This window comes from Lissotriton helveticus, chromosome 11 (assembly GCF_964261635.1).
Source record: "Lissotriton helveticus chromosome 11, aLisHel1.1, whole genome shotgun sequence".
Classification (NCBI taxonomy): Eukaryota; Metazoa; Chordata; class Amphibia; order Caudata; family Salamandridae; genus Lissotriton; species Lissotriton helveticus.
Genome location: NC_136072.1, coordinates 31,484,306 through 31,509,768, shown reverse-complemented (window position 1 = coordinate 31,509,768; position 25,463 = coordinate 31,484,306). Strand labels below are relative to the sequence as shown.

Here is a 25,463-nt window from a genome sequence, read left to right as displayed (position 1 = left end):
CCATTCCTTGACCATCGTTAACTAATCATGGTCAATGTAGGCTGCTGACTCTCTGCTCTAGCATCTGGCCGCAGCTGAATAATACTTCCGCTTAATCTTCCAGATATTTCTGATCTGTTTCATAGCACTAACGACTCCTGTTTGAAACTTTGACTCATTCCATTTGTAGAACTGCAATGGCCCTAAGGACACAGGATAAAACCGTTGGAGGTTGTAGGACAGAGAGCTGCTTTGGCCGGTGAACAACCTTTACAACGCAACTTTTACATCGTAGAGCCTTTACAACGCAACCATTACAACGCACACTATTACAACGCATTGCTCTGGGAGGCGCTCTAGGATAGGGAATAGGTTAATTTACTATCCAATAACCTTCCCTAGTGTCAACGGGGACTGGAGTTGGAATAGTAAATTAAACTATTCACTATCCAGCACCCCAAAGCACTATGCGTTGTAATGGACTGCGTTGTAATACTTGCGTTGTAAAGGCCAGCAATTTAAAAGTATGCGTTGTAATGTCATACATCCGCTTTGGCCTGTCCAGCTCTAACCCAGAACATTATGTAAAGGAAATCCACAGATATGCCATTGTGTAGAAGCAAAACTGATTGCTGCTGTATGAAACCTTCAGGTGTTTCAATATTTCTTCAGCTCCTCTTCAGAACTACCTGGAATACTTGTGACTTCTTAGCCAAACATTTGTAAAACTGTAATGCAAATTGAAGTGTTTGGACCCATTTAAAAACATTTTTGATGCACAAACCACAACATCGCCCCAGGTGAGGGCCAGGTTCTTTTGTTGCACTGCCATAAGGGGTTGGGTCATATTCCGTGTCTGCATTGAGCTCCAAGTGTTGCACCAAGAATGTTGTCCACCATCTGAGGTGTCCTCCCTTCTGTCTGCCTCCATTACATAATTGCAGCTGGTTTCACTCTGACCAAATCATGTTTGGATTACTGCGATGCCATCTACGCATGTCTTCTATAAACATTCTTGCTAGTCTTCAAATGGTCCAAAGCCTGGTCGACCGGGTTATACTTACCGAAGGATAGAGGGATCATACATTATGCTATGATCATGGGGCACTAAATGGCCATGATTCCGGATATGCTCCAAAGAGCTCCCAGCCTCACCAGCCCTCAGTGTACCATAACTTTCATGCCATTAAGTCATTGATATATGAAAGTCTTGGATGCAGAACACTTATTGTTCAGGGCTCCATTTAATGGAATAACCTGTCATTTCAAATAAGACCTGGAAAACCATTGCAGATGTATTGGATAACCCTGGGCGAAGCACTATGCTCCGCTCGCGGAGTTTGCGAAGTTTTTGCAACTTCGCACTACGCGAGCGGCACGTAGCACAGTGCGAACATGCGTAGTGCAGCGTAGCGTAGTGCAGCGCTCATTTTTTGCTTGTTCGCGGTCCTGAACGTCATGTTCGCGACCGCGAGCAAGCAAAATGACATCCCGGCGAGATTCTCAACGCGAGGAGGTCAGGTTTCTCATTGTGAGTGGTTGCGCATGCTCGCGACCGCTCTCAATGAGAAACTACCTGTTCGCGTTGAGAAAGCTGCCGCTCGAGTAATAATCTCCTCGAGCAGCAGAAAACTACAGCTCGCACTGTGCAAGATGCCGTTTTCAATGCTTGCACAGTGCCGGATGCTTGTCCGCACTGTGCAATCATTGAAAACGCATCTTGCACAGTGCAAACATGCTACTACGCAGCTCGCGTAGTGCTACGTGAAGTTCGCGAAGTGCACTTCGCGTTGCTTCGCGTAGTGCTACTTTGCGAACTACGCCCACCCTTAGCACTTAACACTCACCTCTTCTATTCTGCCTTTGAGTAGTCACTTACTTCTTCTGCTGAGAAACTCCACCCTTCGCACCTCAGTGCAGTGAGGAGCTTCAATCTGGACCATACCCTGTTGGTGTTTGCCCGGCTCTTTCCTACCCAAAGCATTTTCATCCTATTCACAGCATTAATGAGATTTCCTAAACATTTATGAGCATAAGCATGATCATTTCTTCTCCCCATAATTTTCCCTCCACCTTTCTTAAACCTGACACACTTTGAAGCGTCTATCACCAGCATGTTAATCATATAGTAATTATAATGCTCATAAAACAGTTAAATCCTTACCCAGCAGGCCGCTAGTTCTGTTGAGGAACTGGGCGGGAAGACTTGAGACTGCGCTCAGGATTCCAAGAGAAGAAGAAACACTTATAGACAACACCCCATCAAATGTCGCTGTGACCGAGTTGTTCCCTTGGGTCAACAGGATTCCAGTTCCAATGTAAACGTCAGCATCCATGTCTGTGTAGCAAAGGAGATAAATACAATATCTGTAGCAATACCAGGAGTCAAGACACAGCAACGTGGGCATCAACTGACAAAGCAGCTACCAAGACTTAGGTACTTGGCTGAATGGTTCATTTACTTATCTGAGAGATTGAAAGGCAAGTCTTAAATAATTTAAATAAACTGGAAAAAAGCAAAAAAACTGGGCTCCCCAATAACATTAGAGGTGGAGGCAAGTATCATGAGGAGCTCAAACACAAGGGGCCCGATTCACAGAACTAACTTAAGACAAAATCCTAAACTTACTACCATTTTGGTATTCACAGAAGGCACTTACTCATTTTGGTATTCACAGAATGCACTTACTCATTTCGGTATTCACAGAATGCACTTACTCATTTCGGTATTCACAGAAGTTTGGATTCCTTAAGTTAGTTCTGTGAATCGGGCCCAAGATACCAAACTCAAGGGCACGCCCTTGTACTGCTTCTCCGGCATTACAAGAAATGGGGGAGTTTGGACAGCTGAGGAAGACCAACTCTGTCCCATTCCCTTATCAGCCAATATTTTGAAACACTTCCAAGTAACCCTGCTAATAGGAAGCAGCATGACAATTAGGCTCTAAAGTAAACATAAGAGAGTAAGGAATGATGGCTTATGAAGAAATGCTCACAAGACACTTGAGGAACAGTAGGCCAAGAACAGCCACAAAAGACAATGGGGAAGATTTACAAATATGTCACACAATGCTGTGCTGCAGGGTACCCATCCAATATTAAATCCTATGCTTAGACTAACTTTCAAACTTTTCCAACACGGAATGTGTGCTGTACAGTACGAATATATATGACGATACAATGCAAACATTTACAACGTATACTTTTACAACGCGTTTTTTACATTGCAACTACCTTTACTTCACATAATTTGGAACGCATCCCATTACAGCGTATTTTTTTAAAAATACCATTACAATGCATTCCATTATAACGCATACCATTGCAAATCATGCCATTACAACACAAAATACTTTTAGGGCAACAGTAGGGTAAGTATTGGATAGCGCGGGGTGAAAATTACTATTCCACTCCAGTGAGTGCAACAGTAGGGAAAGTGTTGGATAGCATAGGGGTAAAAATTACAATTCCCATCTACCTCAAAACCCATACCCACCCTAAAACTATAAAATCTCCATTACTTACCTTATAATGCGTTGTAATGGCATGCCTTGTAATGGTATGCTTTCTAATGGCATGCATTGTAGTGGCATGCATTGTAATGGCATGTGATGTAAAGGCAGTTGCGTTGCAACAGTTGCGTTGAAAAAGCAGTGTGATGTAATGACCGAGTTTTAATGGATATTTCCCGTACAGTACAGCACACATGTAATGTTGGAAAAGTTAGAAGAAATAAAAACATTGCTCCTTTTACCACTTCTCTCGAGGAAGTGTTATTTTGTGGTGCAAAGACCTGTCCAGCATTCTTACTAGATATGGTTTTGCACCAAACTCTATGGGTGGATCCATGTACCACCCAAGGAACAACCCCTAACTCATCGTAACACAAAGTACCGCGTAGCTCTATTTGAGTTACTTTTTGATAACTTTCCAATGCAAAACAAGTTTTGTTCCAGAAGGAAAACGGCTGATCAAGACTTCATGCCAATTTGCATTACTCTTTGTGTCTATACACCAACACTGCCTCAACTGCTTTCCCACCTGCCCCTTCATTTGGTGAGAGAATAGTTAGATTACAGGAGAGGCTACAATGCAGCCATTGCTGTGTTCTCTGTACAGAGATGTCAGATAGATTTTCAAAGAATCTTGGCTTCAGGAGTATCATCTGTGCATGGCCTCGATGGATGTTACACATTTACTAGAGCCTTTGTAAAGGTTGATATTGGATACCATTTGGCGACAAGAATATACTGCTTCTGTCTTTCTTCGATTGAACGTCATTCCAAATATGTTTATCTCCCTTTATGTCAACAATATAAACTTTTGAATCTTGCCAAACAATTAAACTTACAGTTTACCTACATGAACCTTCTGTTAACTACACAATCTCCAACACATTACTATTTATGGTATTGGCTTAAAGCAGTACATATTATATTGTGTTATATAATGCCACACTATGTTTGGTGCTTTGAGAGTGAGCCGTAAAGTACTATTGGGCATCTAATGAGTGTCTATTGATTATCTATTAGATATACAACTTTGGCAATGGTCTATTAAAGATTCATATACTTCTTTTGTTCATCCACTATAATATTGACTATCTTTTAGGTGTCTTAAGGGGTATCCATTGACTATTCTTTGGTTATCTATTACGTAACTATTGTGTAGCAATCCATTAGATATACATTAGCTTTCTAGAAGGTATTTATCTAATGGGCCTCTATTGACCATCTTTATTGCGTCTACTAGATATTTCTTTCTTATGTATTTGCATTGCTGTACACAAATATAAAAAGTTAATGGATAGGTATTTGGTAAATATCCATTGTGGGTCTATTGGCTATCTATTAGGTATCTGCTACATAACTATTGGGTATTTATGTTTATCTATTGGGTATCAACTGCATATTTATTGTATCGTATATCATCTTTATTCGGTTTCAGATATTAAAACCAAAAAAAAAAGACAAACAATAAAAACAATCCTATCAGTGACATACCAGGACACAAGGACTTAAAAAAGAAAACACACAAATGCGAGGCCACAGGTGAATTACATACAATACCAGCATATTTATTGGCTTTTAGGTATATATTAGATAACTATTGGTACGTATTAGGTATTTTTCAGATACATATGTAGATATATATTGGGCATCTATTGACCATAAATTGGCTACCTATCTGCAGAAGCAAAGTCTATCATTTATGTAGCTCACTCAGTAAACCTAACCTTTTCCCAACTCAGTATTGTTTAGTTTGCACCACAATCACACATGGCTTTTGACCCGCCTCAATGTAAGCACATGGGGAAATAGAGGCCAGAAGAGTCAAGTATTGAGTGAGCCAATCCTAGAAACAGTTGTTTGAGAGGGATGAGGTACTTTACCATTAGAATAGAAAAAAGCCACGGCTTGATTGTTTAGTGTAACTTGTAACGTGTCGTTCTGAAGAAACCACTCCACCTGCAAAGAAATAAACAGCATAAACAATCAAATCCTTTGCATGTGCTATTCTAATTCAAAATGGTCAATTGCACAATTGAATAGTGTACAACAAGGATGCAGAATCTGCCACCAAATGTTTTGTGAGTTTCAGGGGGTAAGAAAATAAATCCTTGGCAGTGTACATGACAAGAATCAATGCTTCCTAAGGGTAAACAATGTTTACCACAAATCTTTCTCCCCGCAGGGAATCACAACGTGGTCGTTACAACGACCGCATTGTGATTCCGCATACCATTACTCCGCAAGTCGGAACAACGACTTGCTGAGGGGGGGGGGTTGGATTTAAAATCCAACACCTTCCCTATTGTCTGCACAAATTATACTATTCCAACATCCAGCGCCCCACTGGACTTGCGGAGTAATGGTATGTGGAATCACAACGTGGACTTTGTAACAACCATGTTGTGATTCCCTGTGGGGAGAAATACAGCGGGATAATGTCATTCATTCCTTCCTAAGTAGCTCAAATTTGGTAGGTTCCCTAGTAAACAGTGATTCATTTGAGTTGGTATTTGCCAGGACTCAGCCCTGAAATCATTCGAGCTTACCTGAACTTAATTAGGGTGCTTGCATTTGTGGTTGCACTGATTGTGCAGTGGCAAGAAAGTTGTACATTGTGCATGAGAGGGTGTCTGCTGCTGAGTGGCATTTCTGATTGTGAGAGGGGAACACACAGTTTTAATTCAGGTAGAACAGAGCTACCATGCCCAATTGGCAGTGGCATCAATAGAACACAAGGCATCACTCACCCCACACCATACCCAAAGCAGGCAGAGGCACTAGCCCACTGCATTGACTGATTTTGCCAAGGTGGGCATTGCCAGCACATATTCCGGAGAGCCACATGCTGAACCATAGAACGGTGTTGGACCAACTGACTGATCTACCATTGTCGTGGCCAGATTTAGATTCAGAAAACAAGCACACACTCCCTGCAAGCTAGTAGCCTGTCTAGTGCTGGGTGTGTTAATTTATTAAGCTATCTTGCTGTTTATATTCTATTCTACTGGACTACAAAACCCAGAATGCAAATGCAAGCTTCACTGGACAAGCTACTCTCCCAGGCATCTCAAGGCCCATGTAATCCATTTTTGCATTTAATTTACCACTGCTTATCTGAAACAAATGACAACATGGAATGCATGTACTGGTATATTCTGAGTGCTGCACAACTCTAGTTGGGGATCAATGAAGCACTATACATAGCATGAGCTCTGGCATAGGAGCTGTATCACTGAAATTGACAGAATGTTTATGGTGTCACCAGTGGTTCCAATGGACAGAGTGAGAAGCGCCATGGGTCCTTGCACTTACATTCTTTCACAAACTAAACCAGAATCAGTCTATTCAAACAGTATATTGTTGGTAGTCTTCAGCTGGAGGATTCTACTTTGAAAGGGCACAGATCAGTACAGCCTGTTACTTTCCAGCCTGATCTCCTCCAGACAGTCAAAGGTTGGGTATTTGCAGAGTGGGGTAATGCAAGATAATGGAGTGCATGCAACCACTGCTGATGGTGTACCTGGGGCTGTGACATGGCAGAGACATGCTTCTGGCAATGTTCATGCATCATCTTTCATCCACCTTGCACAGAAAATATTGAAGATGAATGCTGACCCTGAAGAGGAAACTGAAGTCAATTGAATCATCTCTGCTTCAATCCCCCTACCAAGGAGTTCTCAACACCAGAGGGATTTGCCAGTAGATACTTCCTGGGTCAACTTTGGAACCAAGGAAGTTGGCATTAGCATTAATTCACGTTTTGGCTTTTGTCCATGGAGAATCTGAAGCCATGATGGCTTTGGGAATCACAGAGTAGCATCTGACTTTGAAGTGCAAGAGAGTCCATTTATTTTATAAAAACAAAAGCTCTTCCTTCTGGAATACGTCACAGGCCAATTTGGTTTGATGTGAGCTTAAAGTTAAATTCCAAAAATGTGTTCATCATTCTGCTAAAAAAAGGGAAGTGTGGAAGACCTGAGGCATGGGTTCCTTCCAAAGGCCCTGTAGCCTGTCTTTTGTAAAAGCCCATATTGGATCACCGGCTCTTCGTTTTGAGCCTGGATAAGAGGGAGAGAGAATATTGTCTAATTTCCCCACTGGAGGAACCACAACTGCAGCTGTCCTAAATTCCGTTTAAATCTCTGCCTAAAATGACACACAGAGAAGCTGCAGTCCGCTATGCAAAATGCCTCCATCGGAGAATTATAAGACTTGTGAGAAAGTGCTCCAGGTTGCCAGAATCAGCAAGAGACCGATTGTAAGTCCAGTGAGTTTCTTGAAGTCAGTCATTAAGGGCTACAAGAGAACAGTAATGTGGTATTAACTCTTTGGGATTTCAGCAATGCCAAGCACTGCTTTTACTGACCGTGGTCAAATTGTAATTTCTGAGGACATCCACTGGTGGAGAAATGGTCCTTGTTCCAACAAGACACTGCTTTGTTGGGGAGCGGAAGAACTTGTCACCACCCTATTGATTTTCATAAGATGTGATCAGTGCTTGTGATGCATAAATCTGTTACAGCTCATGGGGGAGCCTACTAAATGTAAATGTATTTATATAGCACAAATCACCGACACGGTATCTAAGCGCTTGCTTAGGGAACCCGTCCTGGTATTCCCCTGTGAGATACCCCGGCAGGGTATCCACAAGGTGAAAGCCAGGCCTCCCGCCGCGAGGGGCTGCAGTGGAGATTAAGCAAGCTATTGCCCAGAGTCGCAGAGTGTGACCCCAGTAGGCACCGGAGCGAGAATTATCGAGTCTGTGGAATTTTAGAGCCCAAGACCCGCCGAGGCGGGGAATCGAACCCTGGTCCACGGCCGATCTCAGTTTCCGGGTCTGCCACCTCTAACCACTGAGCCACACTTCTCCACCCTACAAACCTCCCCGAATCCCTCAAAATAAGAGCCAACTGAGGGGAGACTTGTCCTCCATCCAACGGTCTTTCACTGAGCGCCAACAAACCTTAGGTACCTGCAAGCACAAATCAGAGAGTCTAGAAATCACCTCTACCTGACTTTGAAGCTGTCTCACCAGATACAGCCTTCTGCTAAAATCTGCTGGACAAATCTGAATGCTCCAATGCTCTCTAAGTCAGAAGATAAAATCCTTGGTCAGCCCTGGCACCAATTTCTAATCAATGTTGTGCTCCTGTGGGTGGCTTCAATTGGTCGAATGCTGAATTCCTAGAAGGAGATGTTGTTATTTTTTCACCTTTCCTATTGGCTTGCATTACATGTTTAATTTCCAGGTCTCCTCATGGACTGCTTTCTTTAATATCAATATCTAATGAAACCATGATCCATTTTTCAAACAGAAACAGAAGGGCTTTTCGTCAGAGATACAACTGGGTGCACAACCTATAGTAGACGCACTAGATACTAAATACCATATATGGGTGGTGCAACTGGGTGAGTGGAGAGCCCTTGGAACCGCTCAATAATTGGTGGCGAAAACTACCAACTTGCAAGAATTGTGGGGTTACCCAATGCACTCAAAAAAGTAGATCACATGTTATGTAACATTCAATATTCATAATCATAAAACAAAGCAACAGAGAAATGTAGGAATCTCCAGTGGGAGAGTGGTCCGATGGAGTCCTTTATTTTGTAAAACAGCCAGCCATTGGTGATCTACTTTTTTGAGTGCATTGGGTAACCCCACATGATCCATTTTTCATTTTACAAAATTACTCTAGTTATACTACTTCGATCTTTATGGTTCATAATTCCTTTACTGTTCAGCTGATTTTGAACTGTTACACCACATACCTCCTACACATATGCCTGATGGTCCGCCTTTCAGCTCAGACCCCGCTACCAAAGGTGAGCTAGTGATACCATAAGGGACAATAAACATGTCCTTCTGGGTTTGAGGCCCTGTCCTGGCTCATTCTTCCACAGCCTGTGAGTCAGATTCCAACCAGACTCTTTGAATATTTGTAAATTCTCACTTTTCTGCTCAGTCATGAGTCTACATGGAAGACAGATCTTCCGGCTTTTCTGATATAAACTATCTATATATACCTAACTCTTCAGGGTTCTCTGTACACTCCAAGGCATTCAGTTAACAGTTTATTATCCAGGTAGTGACCCATGGTCTTCTAATGTTAGTATTTAAAGAGATCTTGAAACAAAAAATGGACTGGTCCATTTTCTGTCTCATGGCTGATGCACTGACATAGAGTTTGGCTTTATAAAAACCACTGGGAAAGGCAACTTGTGTGCAAACCATTGTTAATCAATAGGGACAGGAATCATTGACCATAAGCACTAACCTGTATTTTGGATGTGCTGGAGCTGTACAGACAAACAAAGGCATTGAAGTTGGTAGCCAGGGCTGTGCCAGTCTGGGTGGTGCGGCCCTGCAGAATTAAAGACGAGTCTGCGCCCGTTGCATTCAAGACAATGAAGTCCCCGAGACCATTGAAGGTGTAGCTGAACGCATCCAGGGTGGTAATGTGGGGGTCTCCATACATCCAGGCTGCAACAGAAGACGACAACTATGAAACACACGTGTGTAAAGCTCTACCCAGCATCCAAGGTCACTGATATGCCAAGAGATGCCCAGGAGGATCCTAAAGGGGGATGACATCACCGGGCATAGCACAGCAATGCTTATTGATATAACTAACGGGATACAAAAAACACGATGAGTAAAACAGGGTGATATAAGGCACTTTCTGTTGTCTGGCATATATTATCAAAAGAACATAGGCACTGTGGGCCCGATTCACAGAACTAACTTAAGACAAAATCCTAAACTTACTACTTTTGGTATTCACAGAAGTTAGGATGGTGTCCTAAGTTTGTCTTAAGACAGACTTAAGACATATTAAAGACAGACTTAACCGCTTCAGCGCGGCGCGAATTTTTGCGCTGTGCTGAGCGTTCTATTGAGCCTATGGGCTCATGACGGAACGGTTACGTCATGAGCACAGCTCCACCGACGCTCATGACGGAACCGTTCCGTCATGAGCATCGAAGGGGTTAAGTTAGGATTTTGTCTTAAGTCTGTCTTAAGTCTGTCTTAAGACAAAATCCTAACGTCTGTGAATACCAAAAGTAGTAAATTTAGGATTTTGTCGTAAGTTAGTTCTGTGAATCGGGCCCTGTTAGTCCATCCAAAACTAATTCACAATTCAATAAGACTCAAGGTTGGAAAACTCGGGTACCATGATGAAGGATATAGGAACACAAAATGGGTTCTTCACGGAGTGATGACCCAGCATCTATATATTATCTGATGTTCCCTTCACCTTAACACTAAACACTCATTGCCCTCAAATAAACAAATCTCACACTTACCAGGGGATAATGGTTCGTAGCCCTTGCAGTCAATTCTTGGTCTCTTCTCCTCGTACATGGTACAGAAGCTTAAGTCATCCACCTTATTGCAGCACCAGTCGAATGCCTGTAACTCTGAGTCTGAAGAGAAATTGAGTTTTGTAGCTTCTCAGAAAGAGGTTAGAAGTGTATTCATTACCTGCTGGTTTAAATATCTTCTCCATGGTTCTTTTGTAGGCACATCCTACTGTTTGCTAATTCATTTCACAGTTCAGCCCATTGCCTACTTGCTCCTCCAATTATCTCTCTGCTGACCCTTCTCTCTCATAGACCATTGTCATATATTATCTTCTCTCCCTCAGCTTAGCAAAATTTACCCAAAGAGAGAAGTACAACCAAATATCACAATGTATTTATTTATATTAACGTTTATTAGAACATTGGAATGTTGGGAGCTCCATTGAAAACAACGGAGTGCTCTGGGTTATAATGGCTGGTATAAGCCTGGAGCACAAACATTCCAATGTTTCTTTGTTCACTGCTCTGGCTGTGAACAAAGGCCTCAGGGAGCCTGAGGGGATTCCAATTCCCTCGCCCTTCCAAAAGGCTTTGTTTTTTTTGTTAGAACATTCTGAACTCTAGTGACAGAATGTTCTAACAGCCTTATAGCCCTTCATAGATGGGCTATACCGCTATTAAAGTCCCTCTCCCTTGTTAAAGGCCCTCGCCTTCGACTCGGGGCCTTTAACGCTGGAGAGGGCCTTTAATAGCCGGTACAGCCCTTTACGGCGGGCTATAAGGCTATAATAAGTGGCATATCTGATCCCTGCAAGGAAATCTTGTGAAATAGGAATTGTGGATTCTGAAGCAACCAGAAGGTCCTTTGACAGCAGAGTTGACACCCATCCGGATTCACACTAGATTGACCATTCACGTTGCTGAATCCGGTTGTCCAGATTTAACCTGTTTTGGGCAGTTTTCAGTATGGTCTTGGCAAATTGAGCAATGTTCCTTGAATAACAGATCCCTCAATAGTAAAAATAAAACAAAGAATGGCCAAAATCTACTCTGTCTTGAATGACCATCAATAATGTTTTTTTGTCAAGAGTTGTTGACGGAGGATGTCAACAGCGTGGGATACCTTTACACCTTGCTTCCGGACTCAGCAGGCCATCAGGCACACAAAGGTACACTCTTCCCACAAGTTGTAAAACAGATAAAACCATATGACAAAGGCTTAAGTTTGCGTGAGCTAATATGTGTGCTGATGCCCAGAAAACTAAAAAAGACGGCAGGGAATGCCTGCTGCCCTGTACATTGCATCTTGTTTTCAATGCATTTCCAGAAAAAACATGCCTATCTAACATGCATTACATGTAATAACACAACTTTTGTATGGGAGTATTTGGACATGATTATGCTAATAAGAAGCATTCCTATAGCCACAATGCAAACTGAATTGTCAATTTGTAATTAATAATAGGTGCTTATTACTATCTAATTCAATTGTATTCTTTTTTTACCTCAGAAGGATGAAAATGTGAGTTGTCTTCCAAGAATCCATGCTTGTGCCTTAATGGTTGCCAGACAAATGTTGGCAGAAGTTGGCTCACTGAACTATTTATCAAGTCAGGAACTTGTGACTTTCAGTTTACACAGTGACTTCTGTAAAAAAAAAAAACTGGGTCCCACTGTACTAACTTATTTTGATTTCTACAGGGGAGTTGTGTGTTATGTGCAGTGCTCTGCAGCAGACGCATAAACCCTCCAAGATATTTCATGATAATTCAAACCTATGGTCAAGGCTATTGGACTGATATAACAATGGATGGCCATGGTTTGAGCAGCATGGGTCATTAAACTTTGCACCGATTCGGTATTTAAGAGTAGGTAAATTGGAAGTAGGCAGATGTAGGTCATTTTTATTTTTCAATTACCGAATCTGTAAGATTCGGCATTTACCGATTCTGTAAATACCGAATCGGTATTTCCCATTGATTCCTATGGGCCTTGAAGCCCATAGGAATCAATGGGAAATACCGATTCGGTATTTACAGAATCGGTAAATACCGAATCCTGGCAGGGGGAACGGGGTGTCACTTTGACACCCTGTAGCACCCCAATTGCAGGCTTGTGTGCCATGTGGCACACATACATGCTCTAAGGGCATGTCTGTGTGTCACATGGCATAGGTGTACATGCACAGATGTGCATGTACACTGGAATTCGGGATTTTACCACCCAATAGGATTGGGTGGTAAAATAAGAAATCCTAAGGGCCTGTGGCACTGCAAACTGTGCCACCTACATATGGATTAACTAACAGAATCGGTATATTTACCGATTCGGAAAAATACCGAAGTGGTAAATTTACCGAATCGCTAAATATACCTATTCTGTAAATTCCGAGCCACCTACATGTCAAAAGCCAAATACCGGTCGGTAACGGACGAAATCGGCCGTTACCGACCGGTATTTGGCTACCTACATCTGGCCCTTAATGTCTTAATCAAAAATTAGCCGATCAGAATTGATCAATTAGCTTTTGCATATTTTCAGGTGCAGATATGCACCCCAAGTGCGGCGTATTTAATGACTTCAACTTCCCATATACTCTGAGAGTTGCTGGATACACATAGAGCCCTACAACCATTACTTTAGCCTCCCAATCTGTGCTTGGCTTTAGTGAGGTGTGAAAACTGGTCCCAGAAGGAAATCAAAGTCTTAGGCCTGGTCAAAGATGGGCTGGGTGTGTGCGGCATGTTATCGCTACAACCTCAGGAGAGACACAGAGGATGAGCCTAGGAACTTAATTAAATTGAAAGGGAGAGAGAGAGGTGAAGCTTTCATAATCATTGTTTAGTGTAAGTAGAGACCTGAAGAAGGGAAAGACTTTATTCCCTAGGCCAGCAGTAACCAGGCTGACTGTGAAGCAAGAGAGAGACAAACTACCCCCGGAACCAGTTTGAAGCGGACACAGGAAAGGGACTGCCTATTTCCATGGCCCGCCTCTGGGTGTAAACACGGGCTCTGCAAAAGAAAGGAAAGGTAACCCTGTCTTGGAATTTTAAGAGTAAGGTGCACTGTGGGACTGTTTGCAGTAGGGCAAACAGGGACTGCTGATAAGGTCGGTATGATTACCCCTCAGAACGTGTACCCTATTGGTTAGATAGGAGCCAAGAGTCACGTCTACGCACTGGCTTTTGCAAACCATAACAGTTGCACCCCCAAGGAATACTCCTCAGAAGACGTTCTGGATCTGTGGAGGATCAGAAGAGCACTGGACCTTCCTTCATGTAACCTGACAGGAGCCCTGAAGGACTGGTGCTGCAGAAGTAGGCTCCAAGAGTCATTTGACAGACCTCCTGGGTGCCTCCAGGGGCACTCCAAGCTCTACGAAGTCTTTTTCTTGTACCATCTGGATCTAGACTGGAACCTGCTACTGGCTACCGCTGGAATAAGCTGTGGCACCTTAGTGCTATCCCTGAGGTCATAGGAGACTTAGAAGTCACCAAGAGGAGCTTCTCTTAGAAGATTCTTAGAAGATTTGTAGACTTCCAAGACCCCCAGAGTAGCATTGGGACCTTTGATGTGAAGGATGGATGGAAAGAAGAAAGGCATGGGGAGAAACAAGGAAAGAGAGGGAGGGAGGGAGAAAGAAAGAAAGAAAGAAAGAAGGAAAGAAAGAAAGAAAGAAAGAAAGAAAGAAAGAAAGAAAGAAAGAAAGAAAGAAAGAGAAAGAAAGAAAGAAAGATAGAAAGAGGACTATTGTTTGGAGATCTCTTGGAAGACATTGATCTTAAATTAATCTAAAACTCGAGCTTTAAGAGGCACCGCTTGTCCTTTTACAAAAATCATAGGAGGGAACACCCATCAGCCTCACAACCACCTCCTGGATGCTTCTCGGGATGGTTAGACACACTTCCTTTGCTCACTTAGTACCGTAGAGGTATAGTTTGAAGTGTGTGTGTGTGTGTGTGTGGTGGGAGGGTTACTTTAATTAACCAGCCTCTCCCTTCTGGTATTCCCCAATCATCAAACAGAGTCTAGCGCCCTGTTGGAGAGCAGCATACAAAACCGTGTAAAAGACTTGCCAGGGACTTGTGAGGTGGCCCCACTGCACAACAACATGTATCAAGACAGTCAGGTTGGGATGACAAGTAGCAAGTGTCACATGGACCTTGGATAAGTGACTTTTGAACCCTCTCCGGAGGACCCCACTATGAGATCCTTTCACAGAACCTGTATTCAGAAAACCTAAAACTAAATCAAATAAAAGAAAGCTTTATTTGATTGCTATATCATAAAAACACATAAAAAAGGATTGAAAAACAGATCAACAAGTGCATCAATTGGATAATATCCTGCAAATGTACACATAATCGCTGGTATGTTATAAGGTTAAAAAAGCAGTATTCAATTAGTAAACAACAATCAAAAACATACCAGGCAGTACATGATAAAAAAATATCCTACAAATGTACACATAATCTATAGTATGTTACAGAGTTAATATTAAATTTAAAACTTCATCTGGTTATAATCGATTAAATAAGCATGCTTTTCCTTTGACTCAAAACTTCCTTCAGAAAGAATACAATTCTTAAAACACTATGGGGCATATTATCAAGGGGGTTTATCTCCGCTTTTTGGCTTTAAAAGCCAAGAAAGCGGAGATAAAATTATCTCCCTATTACCAAGCTGTCGCTAACACCAGTTAGCGACAGCTAATAGGAGATAGCGACCATCTTGGGCCCCGCTTTGCATGTCAGTGATATTTATCACTAATAACATGCAAAGTGGGCGTGCCAAGATGTTAGCGACTGGAAACAGTTGCTAACATCGCTATCTCCTATTACCAACTTTTGGAGATATTCGCGCTAAGCGCGAATATCTCCAAAAGCTAACACCTGCCCTGATCAGTTCTTAGCCATGTTATCCAATGGGAGGTGGATAACATGGCTAAGAGCATTTGCTCGATAATGCATGAATATCGCTGACTTTTCAGCGATATTCATGCATTGCGGGAGTTTTTTATCGCATTTGCGATAAACCTTGCTAATAGCAAGGTTTATCTGCGATAAAAATCGCCGATGTGTGGCGATAATTTTTGTCTCTAAACAAGTTAGAGACAAAAATTATCGCTAGTTGTTGGTAATATACCCCTATGCTCGTTATCTAGGTGTTGCAGTGCAAGAAGAGCAGGTCAACATTGGCAGAGAACAAACAATTTTAAAACTGGTACTAAGTAGATTTTTCTTACATGGGAATAACATCTGCAAAAGAGGAACACATGTATCGTGGATTGGCTGGAGTTATCGTCACAGGGGCAGGGTAGAAGAGTACGAGTCCAGTCATTCAGTGTGGGTAAAGTGACTAGTTATGAAATACCCCCAACCTAAATCTGGTTAATAAAAACCTATCGTATACTCCAGGTACCAAAGTCAAATAGGGTTGAAGGCTAAAAGTGGATAAAATCAACTGGTGGCGCAGGACTGTTGGTTTCAGTATCTCGGAGGACATTCTTATAGAGTCCAACAACAAGAGGCCCTCCTTTCATAATTCTTTTCTTGTTATTGTCCCAATTGTTCTAGGATTATTAAAACAGTCTATATCACCAAGATCTAGTAAGAAGTTGCGGACGTACCTTATCCATGGGATCTTTAAGACCCCTTCTAGTTTCAAAATATCTAGTAAAATATCTGTGCCAAGAAAACCTCTGCCTACTTGACCACTGATGTCACCTGAACAACTCTCACCTTGGTGAATTCAAGCTCCCTACTCCTCCTTTCCTTCCTCCCACCCATTTGCCAGCTCAATCTATGAAGAACCAACCTCCTTGTGACAATAATGTCGTACAGGTTTTCAGTAATATTAATAAACAGGACTTATGTATCATTATTAAATGCACCACAGACTGATGGGCATCACTTTCATCAAGGAGATATTGGGCACAAAAGTAGCCATGATTGTTTACCTTCGACAGATGCATTTTGGGAGAAGGTCCATGCTCTTTCCTGGTAGCCTTCCAACAGTTGGCCCTCTTTCTTGTACACACATCGAATGCCACCCCCGTTTGAGTTGGGGGATGAGGTTCGCATCAGCTGCTGAGACTTGGTAAGACCTGGAAAAATCACAGATTTTAGTGTGGGTTCAGCATGCTATATTCTCAAGAACATGGGAAGAGTGCACTAGAAAAGATCACAACTGTGGTGAGATGTCATGGGTACCACGCCTTGCAAGCTCTGCATTGGGTTTCTGTACACTTCTTGATTCTGCGTATCAGTAGCCATACTGTGTGTCCCAGAGGTATTTCTGTACACTGCCTTAAAGCGCTGAATAATATTTAAAATGGATGTGTATCTGAGGTGTACACTCAATGAATGCTGTTTATGTACGTTTGTTTCTGTTGTGCACTAGTACATATGCTGCTGTGTATGTACTAGTACGTCGTACACCATCATGCACTGCACTAACAGATATGTACAATGCATGGGTTGTGTCCTTGTACAATAAATTATACTGCACAGAAATGGATACCAGTAGCAATGGGGTCTATGATTTATTTCTTTACATTCCTAACAACTGTACATCGGAACACACCAGTCTGTGTTACAAAGGTGTGCACCAAGTCTTCACACCGGGTAGGCGTGAGTAATTCGCTTCCTGCTTCCGGTATAGTATAAACACTCGGTAGCGGTCAGTACTTTGCTTCCCACTCCTGTATGGTATAAACGCCTACTAACACTACTTGCACACGTACACTACAGTGCCCAGAGCACATCCCTTTACAACAATCACCTCGGTTTGATCCCCAAGTCTTCACACCGGTAGGTGTGAGAACTTCGCTTTCCGCTTCCGGTAGATTATAAACGCACAATAGCAGTCAGTAGTTCGCTTCCCACTCCCTGTATGGTATAAACACCTACTAATACTACTTGCGCGCGTATGCTACATCATTTTACAGCAATGAGCTCACGGTTTAGGCTCTCGGTTTCATACCCGAGTGTAGCAGCATATCATCTCAGCACCATGTCACTCTGAGCAACACCGCACTTTCAGAACGGTAAGAGTGACTACTTGGCTTTGCACTCCCCCACAGAGGTTACAGTGCTCCTACCCTCCTTTTCTACTTTTTTTGCCCTTTTTTCCCCTTACTCGCTTCAACGGAATCACAAAATGGCTGCCAACACTACCTAGTTGCAACCGCTCACAGCGCTCGCAACCAATAAGCAGCAACCTCGTGCTCGTAACGCCTCAGCCAATCAGATGGCAGAATTCCCAAATATCAATATCTGTAAATTTCGATATTTCTCCAAAACTACTGAATGGATTTACACCAAATAAACAAAAGCGTGCTTGCTAGGCCAAGACTCTTTTCCCTACTAAATTTGGGGTAATTCCGTTCACCCGTTCGACCTGTAGCCTAAAGTTTCCTAGGGAAATTAACATGGAGAAAACACGTTTTGGGACCTCCCCTTTTATCTCCACCACCCCTGACCAATCATCCCCAAACTTTCAACACAGGAGCTGATATAAACAAAGCATTAGCTTTGAAAATTTCATGAAGATTCATCAACAGACGCTAAAGTTATAAGCAAAACAAAAAATGCTTCCTGTGGAATCTTGGTCCTAACTATAACTACCTACTGGCAACCGCCAGTAGGTAATATATATATATATCTGTATGTTTTTCTTGTGTTGTGATGTTTTGTGAATGTATTAAATGTTTGTTTGCCTGATAAATAACATCTGATACTTGGAATTGGTGTTTGCTTGTGACTTTAGAATCATATAAGTAATGCTGGTTTGGATAGTGACATCTTTTAATAGAGATACATTTATGTTTACTCTATGAGAGTGATCCTTAAATTTGCTCCCACACATTACCGTGTTTATATATTCTATATCCTTTTGCCCAGGTGTGGCATCACTGTGCTTATATATGTAATACCTTTTGCCCGGGTGTGGTGGGATTGGTAAGGCAAATCGCTAGATTTTGGAATTTGATAAAGGGTCTTACCCCCACATGCATCATCCCGGCCGTTTGCGAATTCCAAATTGCGAAAAATAGCGAATCGCAATTTGGAATTCGCAAAACGGGATGCATGAATATTTTCTAATAATATTAGCGAATCGGTAAAAATCGCATTTTTAAGTGGATGTTTCACATACACATGTCCTAAGGACATGTGTGTCTGTAACATGCAAGTTTAAAAAATGCATTTTTTTGTTTTTTTTTAATTTTTCGCAATTTAACAAGAGGGTCAACCTCGTGTTAATTTGCACTTCCAATTTCCAAATTCGCAATTTTTTTAAAAATGATGCATTGCATTTAAGGAATCGCACAAATGCGATTCCTTAAATGCATTCGCATTTTTTAGAAATGCAAAAAAATGCGAATTGTGCAAAAAAGTTTGATGCATCCCAAAAAAAGATTTTGCATTCGCAAACGGCGATTTTTCCGAATCGCACCGTTTGCGAATGCAAAAAACGTTGATGCATGTGGGCGCTAGAAGCATATTTTAACCACCTGCACGGTATGACCGGTTTCTGTAATAAGAGTCCTGCTCATGTACATCATCCTGAGTCATCATACTATTCACCTGATTCCATGGCGGAAATCATGGCACTCCCCATGACTCTGTGGTAGACAGCACTCTCAGTGCCTGCCGGCACTCATTTACTACCATCCTCCTCAGCCATCATAGCACTCACTAGATACCATGGCGGAAAGCACAATCAGCACGTGGTGGTGCTTATCCTCTACCATCCTCCTCAGCCATCATAGCACTCACACAATTCCATGCAGTAAACCACGCTCAGTGCCTAACAGTGCTTGTTTGTTACCATCATCCTGAACCATCATAGCACTCACTAGATTCCATGGTGGAAAGCATGCTCAGTGCCTGTCAGAAATCATTCACTACCATCATCCTCAGCCATCGTACCACTCACTAGATTCCATGGTGGAAAGCACGCTCAGTGCCTGTCAGAATTCATTCAGTACCTTTCTCCTCAGCCATCGTACCACTCACTAGATTCCATGGTAGAAAGCACACTCAGTGCATGTCAGAATTAATTCGCTACCATTCTCCTCAGCCATCGTACACTCACTAGATTCCATGGTGGAAAGCATGCTCAGTGCCTGTCAGAATTAATTTGTTACCATTCTCCTCAGCCATCGTACCACTCACTAGATTCCATGGTGGAAAGCATGCTCAGTGCCTGTCAGAATTAATTTGCTACCATTCTCCTAAGCCATCGTACCACTCACTAGATTCCATGGTGGAAAGCATGGTCAGTGCCTGTCAGAATTCATTCGCTACCATTCTCCTCAGCCATCATACCACTCACTAGATTCCATGGTGGAATGTACACTCAGTGCCTGTCAGAGCTCATTCGCTACCATCCTCCTCAGCCATCATAGCACTCACCAGATTCCTTTCAGGAAAGCAAGCTCTGTGCCCGATAGCGCTCATTCTGTAATGAATAGTGATACCTGACCACTCCTTACCTGCAGTGGTCTGTCGAAAGCGAGCATCTAACTCTCCTTGTTGCAGTGAGCAGGGACATGGCTGGAGGCCAGTGTTCCAGGATGTGGGCGCTGGCTGAGGGTTGTACCACTCAAGGCACTGCAGTCTGTAGTTCACTGATGCACCGTTGTTATCAAGTTTATAAATCCACAGTCCACGCAAATCTTTGGGAATTGTGAGAAACAAAATATTAGCCCACACGTATTCATGAAGACGTGCATGTACATCAGACCTTCACCATGGCCATCAACCCTAGAAGGTACCAGGATTCCTCGTCACAGAAGGTGGACACTTGCATTCCATTTGATCCTCATGATGCCTGGTGCACTCCCTGGAAAATCTAGTACACATACCCTGGACCCTGCCTGAATAATTTATCATGGGGCCATCATCAATGACGTCATGTTATGTTATGTGTGTTGGATTTGTAAAGCGCACGGCTGCCCGTAAGCGTCCTGGCGCTAAAGACTGCTGGGGAACCCGTCTGTCTTTCCCTGTGAGATGGTCCCTTCTGGGTATCTCCAAGGTGAAACCAGGCATCCCCGGCATCTGTGGGGGGCCATTGTAGAGATGAGGCAAGCTTAATGCCCAGAGTGATCCCTGGTTAGAGTAGCAACCAAGGTGAGAATTATCGAGTCCGCTGACCCTGGTCCACGACCCTGCAGCGTCGGGAATTGAACCCTGGTCCCGCGCCGTTCTCTGCTTCCGGGTCTGCCGCCTCTAACCAGTGAGCCACACCACTCCTCTAACCAGTGAGCCACACCACTCCACATGTTAACAGGGGTTTTATAAAGCATACAGCTACTCTACTGAGTGTCCCGGAGCAGTATGCAGAGAAAGCATAGTGCTAAGTTATTGCTGAAACAGCCATTTCTTAAGGGCTTTCCTAAAGGGAAGCAGATCCTGAAGTAGTCTCAGAGCAAGAGGTAGGCTATTTCATAGTTTAGTCATTTGACATGCCACCTGTGATCTCTTCAATGATGTAATTAAACCTGTCCTGTGTGATTTAAATAAGGGAGATCCTAAGAATTGCCTGACTGGAGTGCCAGTTATGGTTATTTCACTAAAATGTTACTTTGGAAATTTCATTGTTTTTTTTCAGTTTTTAATCATATAAAACTCCTTTCAACTCCAAACTGTGGGTCACTCTAATCTTTGTTTACAGTGATTTTTTGCCTTGTGTTTATACTTTGAAACCATCTTGTATCATAGCTAATTATAACATCACTTTAACCATTGATTTTTTTATGAAAAATAATAATTTCAACTTATGTCACACTTCTTTGAGGAAGATGAATATAGTTTCTACTTGAGTGCTGTAAACTGAGAGCATAATAACTTCATTAACATCCTGTGATTTCTTGCTTTAAGCAACATGCACTAGTTATGGAATTCTAATACCCTATACAGTTGTGCATTAACATTTGTATCCATAAGAAATGTATCATAGATTCAGTCCTGTTCTGAAACAGGGGGCCTGATTCACAGGACTAACTTAAGATAAAATCCTAAACTTACTACTTTTGGTATTCACAGAAGTTAGGATTTTGTCTTAAGTTTGTCTTAAGACGGACTTAAGACAGACTTGAGACAGACTTAAGACAAAATCCTAACTTAAGTCTGTCTTAAGACAAACTAAAGACAAAATCCTAACTTCTGTGAATACCAATTTGTAGTAAGTTTAGGATTTTGTCTTAAGTTAGTTCTGTGAATCGGGCCCAGGAACTTTAACAGAACATGTAACCTCAGTCTTTAGAGTTTGAAACAAAAGCACACAATATTTCAAAGTTAGTTTACAAATCACAAACAACTACAAGATGGTTCTCTGAGAGCCACAATTCTTGACAAACCAGAAGCCTTGAGTCTTGAAAGACAAGATGTATGGAGTGAGGACTGCCTGTAGCAACATTCTGGCGCAAGTTTCCTAGCAAGGATGCCAAGCACCAGGAGGGAAGGTATACCTAAATATCCAAGATGGCCGCCTTCGCTTTAGATGCTTAAGAGTCTGTGGTCCATTAGGAAACATAACTCATTGCTGATGCTCTACTGCATGGTGTATTCCCAAGGTGTGTGTCGCTGGAACCCAGTCAGCACCCACAGTCTGCACTGACTTAAAATGTTTTCCTTTGCTGCACGGTCCTCAGTTTCCATGACCTCAGGGTACCGTTTCCTCTCAACTTCCCCCACATGACACATGCCAGCGGCATTAATGTTGTTTGATGCAACTCCTGTTATGATCTGCAGTTCATACCTCTTCCATTGACATCCCGGTTCCTGCCTGCTGTGCACCAGCAAATGCAGCCCTCCTGGAATAAGCAGGGAAGGTGTTTCGGCACCATAAAATAAGTAGGCCTGGGAGTCATTTTAAGTATGCAGCCATTTAATTAATTTTGCATTACTTTTGTGATGGGATATTATGCAATTTTGCCAGCCCTAGTAATTAAGAGTGATTTCCAGCACAAATCGTACCTCAGTAGCATAGTACGAACAAACATGAAGAGAACAAGCAGCTGCCGGCCGCTGCTGTTCATGTCCTGTTGCATTTATCGCTATTTTCTTAGGGCAAAATGCATCATCTGGTCCATTTTGGACACAAGGATGCATTTTGCGCTAAGAAAATAGCTGCATTAAGCTTCTCGAATAATTCGGAGAAATTATGCATAAATGTGTTAGCATCCGAAAAAGGCAGCACACATAGAAGTAACAAATCACAATTATGGATTGTTTATGGGCAGGAAGGGACACTTTCCTGCATATAAACAATCATTCCCTGCAACACAGATACCCTTGCACTATGATGCAAGGAAGCCTGCGTTGGCTCTAGGCAGTTAATTTTAGAGCCATGGCTAGGGAAAACTCAGTGGTGCGTCGTATTGAAGTACATACACCTCAACCGTGCATTTTGAAAATGTTGGAGCATGGCGCTACCAGATTTGCCACAGCTCCGTACTCTTACATTTTCTAGTAAATATGCCCCCTTACGTCTGGTTGTTGTTTGATATTCTGCAATAGCTCAATTCTTGTACGCACTAAGCAGCAATATGTGACAGTGAACCATCAATCTCTGTGTTCCTTAGAACAAGTGTCTGCCATCCTACCTGCTTAATTCACACTGGGCTGCCAAAAAGCCTGGTCCTGATATAAGCTACACACCTTCTTGGGCTGATTGAACTTCATGTTGATCAAAAGTCCCTTTTGGTCCTCGAGCAGCAGTTTGGGTAAGAAATCGGTTACCTTGAAATCATAATTTCTTTCCAGTCTGTGGCCCTATGAGTGACAGTAGTTTGTGTTAACATACCTCACACTGCTTCCACAGAGGAATAGCAGCCTCCTGTTGCTAGGTGCTCCTTTCAACATATATATTGTTTTCTATTTCCTTTCATAATGTATTTTTTAATTAGGAATTATCACTCAAATGTATATTGTCTGAAAATATGCATTATGATATATGTTTTAATCAGTGCCATGAGCATTTGTCCCTAACGCGTACCTCTGCTCCGCTCTCTGGCAGCGCACTTTGAAATGGGAAACAAACCCTTACCCACTCTATTAGAGGTTTTCCGTAGATACACTACCTGTGTTGAATCCCACAAAGTTAGATGGTCGGTACTTTTCTGCTGGGGGTTTATTTGTTAGGTCATCATTTTTGAAGAATACGTCTTTATGTCCACTGGAGGAGAAGAAAGACAAGAGGTTACACTGGTGTTTCCAATTCCTCTGCCAATAGAATTGACCATGAATAGAAATCAGCCTTGGTATAGCGGGCAGATCACTTAACCTTTTCAATGCGGCAGACGCCCCCCCCCCGCCCTCCGACGTCACGGTGGGTATGTGCAGAGGACGTATCCGAAAAACCACAGTCGGTGGCAGATCCTTCTCCTACCTCGCCGCCAAGACCTGGAACACTCTCCCTACCAGCCTACGACAGACTCAGGACCTGCTGACCTTCAGAAGACTTCTCAAGGCCTGGCTCTTCGATCAGTAGCTGCCCCCCTCCACCCCCCCAGTGCCTTGAGACACTCACGGGTATGTAGCGTGCTTTAGAAATGCAGTGATTGATTGATTGATTGATTGAGGGCGGCCGGGGGCCGTCTGATCTGAGCACGCGTCAGATTTGGCCGCACCCCGGCGGAATGTCCGCTGTTGCGAAGCGGTTAAAAGGCTTGTGTGGATTAAAAATATTACCTTGAGTAGCCAAGAAGCACATTGGTGGTAGAAAGGCCAGCCACATCCCAGTTCATGCCGCCATCTTTGAAGAGGATCAGTACGTACGAGGCTGTTCCATCGGTTGTTAGCACAGCCTGGAAGGTGTTTGTCTAAAGAAAGCATTATAGTTTGTTTAAAATAAACAGCATTGTTAAAAATCACACCACAAAAGGCTGCTGTGTGTATTTGTGAGCAGCTCTGGCCAACATTGAATTTTTAGACATGTTTTATAAAACCGCAGGCTTTTAGAGCTGTGCAAAGTTGCCATTTTACAATGGAACTTTTGTCTGTTTCTACAAACTAATGTGAGTAAGTTGTATGCGAAAAATATAGCTGCCCTGGTAAAACAAGTACTCAGTTGTGTTTGCTGTTGGACCTCAGCTTGGAGTGAGATTTGCATAACAAGTTTGGACAATGTATTTTTTTTTGTTAAATAACACAACCTTCACTCGAATGCATCTCCGACTCTATTAGGCCTGCTCAGACAAGTAGTCAGACAATTATGTTAATACTCTTTAACACCTACTACCCTAAGCAAGTGTTTATACTGTCAGTGTTGTAACATGGATGAATTTGAGTGAATGAAGGAAATATAGGGGCAGATTTATGAGGCCCTTGCGCCTCTTTGCGCCGCAATTGCGTCACTTAATTTGACGTAACGGCGGCGCAAAGAATGCGCCCTATTTACAACGTGACGCATTTAAGAGATGCGTCACATTGGAAAGCCCTGCGCCATAAGGAGGCGTTCCTGCGCAGGGGGGGGGGGGGGGCGTTCCTGCGCAGGAACGCCTCCTAAAAGTGGCTGAGTGATATCTATGAGATTTCACTCAGTCACTTTCTACGTCAATTCCTTACGCCTGCTTGAAGCAGGCGTATGGGTGACGCAACATGCATTGAATAGGAGGCTCCTGTGCATTGCAGGAGTCATGTCGCACTTGCGACATGA

General features: G+C 42.7%; 1 protein-coding gene across 1 annotated transcript in view; it reads right to left on the bottom strand.

Annotated features, from left to right (window-relative positions):
- LOC144792126 (uncharacterized) overlaps window positions 1–25,463 on the bottom strand; it is a 201,893-nt gene that overhangs the window by 102,355 nt on the left and 74,075 nt on the right. The window contains exons 11-18 of the mRNA XM_078667000.1: window positions 24,497–24,627; window positions 23,887–23,981; window positions 20,293–20,475; window positions 16,753–16,899; window positions 10,797–10,916; window positions 9,767–9,972; window positions 5,372–5,447; window positions 2,144–2,317 (exon numbers count right to left, since the gene is read on the bottom strand). Of these exons, the coding sequence (XP_078523126.1) occupies window positions 2,144–2,317; window positions 5,372–5,447; window positions 9,767–9,972; window positions 10,797–10,916; window positions 16,753–16,899; window positions 20,293–20,475; window positions 23,887–23,981; window positions 24,497–24,627 (1,132 nt within the window). The remainder of the gene's footprint in view (window positions 1–2,143; window positions 2,318–5,371; window positions 5,448–9,766; window positions 9,973–10,796; window positions 10,917–16,752; window positions 16,900–20,292; window positions 20,476–23,886; window positions 23,982–24,496; window positions 24,628–25,463) is intronic.